This window comes from Macaca nemestrina, chromosome X (assembly GCF_043159975.1).
Source record: "Macaca nemestrina isolate mMacNem1 chromosome X, mMacNem.hap1, whole genome shotgun sequence".
NCBI classification, from domain to species: Eukaryota; Metazoa; Chordata; class Mammalia; order Primates; family Cercopithecidae; genus Macaca; species Macaca nemestrina.
The window spans coordinates 34419732-34424966 of NC_092145.1; the positions used below are offsets into that span (position 1 = coordinate 34419732).

Genomic DNA, 5235 nt, shown 5'->3' on the forward strand with positions numbered 1-5235 from the left:
TGGGCTTTGACACTTGTTCAGAGATGAGCATTTGGTCCAATTAAGCCAAAAAGACAACTCCAGGACATTTTGCAGAACCTCTGGCAATGCGAACTCTCTTCTGCTGGAACTGTTAACTCTGAGGTTATAAGCCTAGAGAGCTAGAAACCAGCAACCCCATGGAAAATGTCAGCTAGAAAATGAAATAATCTGAAAGTGGCATAGTCAATGAATTGGAATGAGGAATTGAAATAATGTAGGAAGAAACAGAATCTATCGATTACCACAGTTTAATCTCTGGGTCAGACTATGTTTGCAGCCAGTCCTACCCATATATTTCTCATACAAATAAAGCAACAAATCAATCCAATCCTGGGCTTGTCTTATTGAGAGGTTTCTAATTACTACTTAAATCTACATATGTGTTATTGGTCTATATTTATTCTTGATTCAGTGTTGGTAGATTGTATGTTTTTAGGAATTTATCCATTTATTCTAAGTTATCCAATATGTTGGCAGATAATTATTTATAATAGTCCCTTATAATCAGTTTTAATTCTGAGGCATCCATTCTACTGTTGAAGCTATCATTTCTAATTATTTGAGTATTTTCTCTTTTCTCTTAGTCTAAGAATTTGTCAGTTTTGATTTTTTTTTCAAAAAACCAATTCATAGTTTAATTTTTTTCTATAGTTTTTCCGTTCTCCATTTATCTCTGCTCTGATCATTATGTTTTTCCTTCTGCTAACATCAGGTTTAGCCTGTTCCTGTTTTTCTAGTTTAGTGAGGTATAAAGATAGTTATTTGAAAACTTTTTCAATGTAGGCATTTATTGCTATAAACTTCCCTCTTAGAACTGTGATTACTTCATATTACAAATTTTAGTAAATTCTCTTTTCATTTGCCTTGAGATATTTTTTAGATTCTTTTTTGACTACTTCTTTGACTCAGTAATTGTTCAAGATTATGTTATTTAGTTTCCACATATTTGTTAATTTTCCCTTTTTTAATGTTAATCTTTCTAGTTTTATTCCATTGTGGTTAAAAATATACTTGGTATAATTTTGATATTTTAAATTTGTTTATGACTTGTTCAGTGAACTAACACATGATCCATTCTGCAGAATTATCCATGTATGCTTCAGAAGAATGTATGTTCTTCTGCTGTTGGATGAAAAGTACTGTATATGTCTGTTAGGTCTATTTAGCCTATAGTATTGCTAAAGTCCACTATTTATTAATTTTCTGTCTAGAAGTTCTATTCATTATTGATAATGGGGTAATTAAATTTTTCTACTATTATTGTGTTATCATTTCTCCTTTTAGATTCATCAATATTTGCTTTAAGTAATCTGATATTGAGTGCATATATATTTCTAACTGGTACAACTTCCTGTTAATTTTACCCTTTTATTATTATGTAAAGAGCTTTATTCTATCTAGAGACAATTTTAACTTAAATTCTATTTTGATAAAAGTATAGCCACTCCTGCTTAATTTTGGTTGCCAATCACATGGAATAAATTTTTCCTTCCCTGTAGTTTCAGCTTATGTATGTCCTTAAATCTAAAGTGAGTTTATTATACAGAGCATATAGTTGGATATTCTTCTTTTTTATTTTTTAACCTGTTCAGTAACTCTCTCTTTTTAGTGGGGAAGTTAGTCCATTAACATTTAAAGTAACAAATGACAGGGATGGATTTACTATTGCCATTTTGTTTATATTTGTATGTTTGTCTTACAGGTCTTTTTTTTTTTTTCTTTTTTTATTCTTTTATGTTTCTTTGTTTTATTGTGTTGATAGGCTTTTAATCCTTTCTCTTTTTCTTTTTTTATAGTAACTTCTATAGGTATTGTCTTCGTGGTTACAAAAGAGCATACATAAAATACCTTATAGAAATAGTTTGAGCTGATAGCAACTTCACTTGCATAGAAGAAGTCTTTACTTTTACGTCTCCTCCACCCACTTTATTTGCTGTAAATGTCACAACTTACACATATTTATATTATATATCCATTAAAATAATTAACTTATAATTGTTTTAACAGTTTTGTATTTTAACTTTATAGTAGAATTAAAAGTAATTTATCCACTACCAGTATAGTAATACAATATTCTGGTTTTGTCTATATAGTTTCCTTTACCAATAAGTTTCATGATTTCTTAAACTCTCTTCTTGCTATTTATTATCCTTTCATTTCAAATTAACGAATACCCTTTAGAATTTCTTGTAAGGCAAGATTAGTAGTAATAAACTTTTGGTATTCAAAGTACTGGAATGAAAACAACTTTCAACCAAAAATACTATACCCAGCAAATCTGTCCTTCAAACATGATTGGGGAATAAAGATTTTATCAGACAAACAAAGTTTTAGGGTATTTATTACCACTAGTCTTGCCCTACAATAAATTCTATAGGGAATTCATTAATTTAAAATGAAAGGATAGTAAATAGCAAGAAGAAAGTATAAGAAAGTATGAAACTTATTGGTAAAGGAAACTATATAGACAAAACCAGAATATTGTATTACTATAATGGTTGTGCATAAATTATTTTTAATTCCAGGGTAAAGTTATAACACGAAAGTGTTAAAACAACAGTGGATACCCACTCCCTTCTGACCTACAAGTTTCCTGCTGAAAAATCCACTGAAAAGTTCAGGACATTATTGTTTCACTGCTGAATTCAATCAAAGAATAAAAGAAGAATTAATACCATCCTTCTTAAAACATTCCAAAAAGCAGAAGTAGAGTGAATACTTCCAACTCATTTTATAAAGGTAGAATCATTCCAATGTCAGAGCCAGACAAAAATTAAAAATAATAAAATTACAGGCTAGCACATCTAACAAACATATATGTAAAACTCCTCAGTAAAATACTAGAAAACCAAATTTAATAACACATGAAAATATTATATCATGACCAAGTGGGATTTATCCATGGTATACAGTTATTTTAACATATACAAATCAAAAAATGTGATACACCACATTACTAGAATTAAAAAAAAAACACGATCATCTCAATAGATGCAGAAAGAGCATTTGCTAAAGTACAATATCCATTCGTGATTAAAAAAATAACCTCTCAATAAAATAGGTATAAATGGAAAATTTCTCAATATAATACAGGCCATTTATTAAAATGCCACAGCTGCTGGTTCCTCTCAGAGCGGAGACGGCAAATGGTGGACTTCGATACCTACGACAATCGGGCCTACAGCAGGTTTGGCAGGGCAGAGGGTCCCGCCGCAGTGCTGGTGGCCATGGTTCCCGTAGCCAGAAGGAGTTGCCCACAGAGACCCCCTACACAGCCTACTTAGGAAATCTACCTTTTAATAAGGTTCAGGGCGACATAGATGCTATCTTTACGGATCTCAGTATAAGGAGTGTACGGCTAGTCAGAGACAAAGACACAGATCAATTTAAAGGATTCTGCTATGTAGAATTCGATGAAGCAGATTCCCTTAAGGAAGCCTTGACATACAATGGTGCACTGTTGGGCAATGGGTCACTTCATGTGGACATTGCAGAAGGCAGAAAACAAGATAAAGGTGGCTTTGGATTCAGAAAAGGTGGACCAGATGACAGAGGAATGGGTAGCTCTGGAGAATCTAGAGGTAGATGGGATTCCCTGGATGACTTCAATTCTGGCTTCAGGGATGACTTCTTAGGGAGCAGGGGAGGTAGTCGCCCAGGTGACCGGGGAACAGCTCCCGCCATGGGCAGCCGCTTTAGAGATGGCCCTCCCCTCCGCGGATCCAACATGGATTTCAGAGAACCCACAGAAGAGGAAAGAGCACAGAGACCACGACTCCAGCTTAAACCTCGAACAGTGGCGACACCCCTCAATCAAGTAGCCAATCCCAACTCTGCTATCTTCGGAGGTGCCAGGCCTAGAGAGGAAGTCCTTCCAAAAGAGCAAGAATGAGCCTGTGGCTGAGAGGGAATGGGGCATGGAGGGTTAGAGCAGGACCACAGCCTGCAGCCCTCCTGCAGCCGCCACTCCCACGTCTGCCATTGGCCTCCTCACAGTGGGAACACAGCTTGTGAGTGCATGTCAGCTGTTAACAAGTGGTTTTTAGTACATTCTGGGCTTTGCTGTATCTATCTAGTGCCTGTTTGTGCATTTTTTTCTTTCTTCTGCTGCTTCCCCTTTTTCCTTCTGTCCTTTTCCTCCTGCTCCTTGTTTTCCCAGCAGCACATGGGGTTCCTTGGAGGAGCAGAGGTGGCCACCCTCAGGGGGACGTTTGGGCTGCGGTGCTGCGTCATTTTTCTCCTTTGCTTTCTGTTTTTCTTTAGACAGTGGCCCAACTCCAGGCATTTCCTTTCATTTCCTCAGTGCTTCTCTTCTGACCTGCATGTTGAGTTCTGTATTGCTGGGGCTTCCAACAAAAACCAGAGTCACTGACAGAGGGAATGGCAGGGACCTTGTTGGTATTTGGCTGTGATGGATATAGAGAATCGGAGGCACCTTGTTTTCACAACTAGGATAAAAATATCTGCAGGGTCCTTTCCATTCCTATTTAGAGGGAGTCCTGGCTTGATGACCCCCTCCCCAGTGTACTGTCCAAGTAGATAGGCTCACATGAGAAACAGTGAGGCTGAAAGTGGGGGCCAGGGAAGAGTGGTAGGGAGTCCACGGAGAAGATACAGTGAATGCTTGCATGTGTTCATACGTGTTTGTTGCTGCTCTTTCGAGGCGGTGGTCCAGCTAGTTCACTCTTTTCACTGGGCATGGTTGAGGTTCCCCTCTCTGGCCAGGTGCAGCGAACCGCCACTGGTTTCTTTTCTGCTGGGCCAAGGCGCTTTGGGGATGGAGGGGGTGGTGCTGGCGCTGCGCTGGGCTGACTGCCGCGCTGACGCCGCGTTTCCCCCCATCCCTGTTGCCTGTGTGTTTGTATTGATCTGTTCCTAGTATAGGCAACATAATGAGATACTGTGCTTCCCACCTCCCCTTCAGTTCAGAGCCACAATGGGTCTAGAATCTGGTACTTTACTCATTTCCTTTGATAAATTAAATTGTACTATGCAGAGCTGTCAGGAACCTTCAGATAGCCATACAGGACTGCAGCTGTCTAGGTCTGTGGCCACATCTTGGGGACACACTGGATTGTTCCCATGTGCAAGGTTCAGCACTTACTTGGGAGTGCTAGGGGTTAGGCTTTTGAGCTTGAACGCCTGTGTGTGAACAGATGAAAAATCCTTCAGTACCCAAGTCCCAGTCTGTCCTATGGGGAGCAGTTTGGGGGC

General features: G+C 38.1%; 1 protein-coding gene across 1 annotated transcript; it reads left to right on the forward strand.

Annotated features, from left to right (window-relative positions):
* The first annotated feature begins 3167 nt into the window (after positions 1 to 3167).
* On the forward strand, positions 3168 to 3913 carry LOC105468424 (eukaryotic translation initiation factor 4H-like). Its single transcript, XM_071088342.1, is given in 2 exon segments — positions 3168 to 3213; positions 3216 to 3913. Coding segments are annotated over 2 exon segments (744 nt in total).
* The last annotated feature ends 1322 nt before the right edge of the window (positions 3914 to 5235 follow it).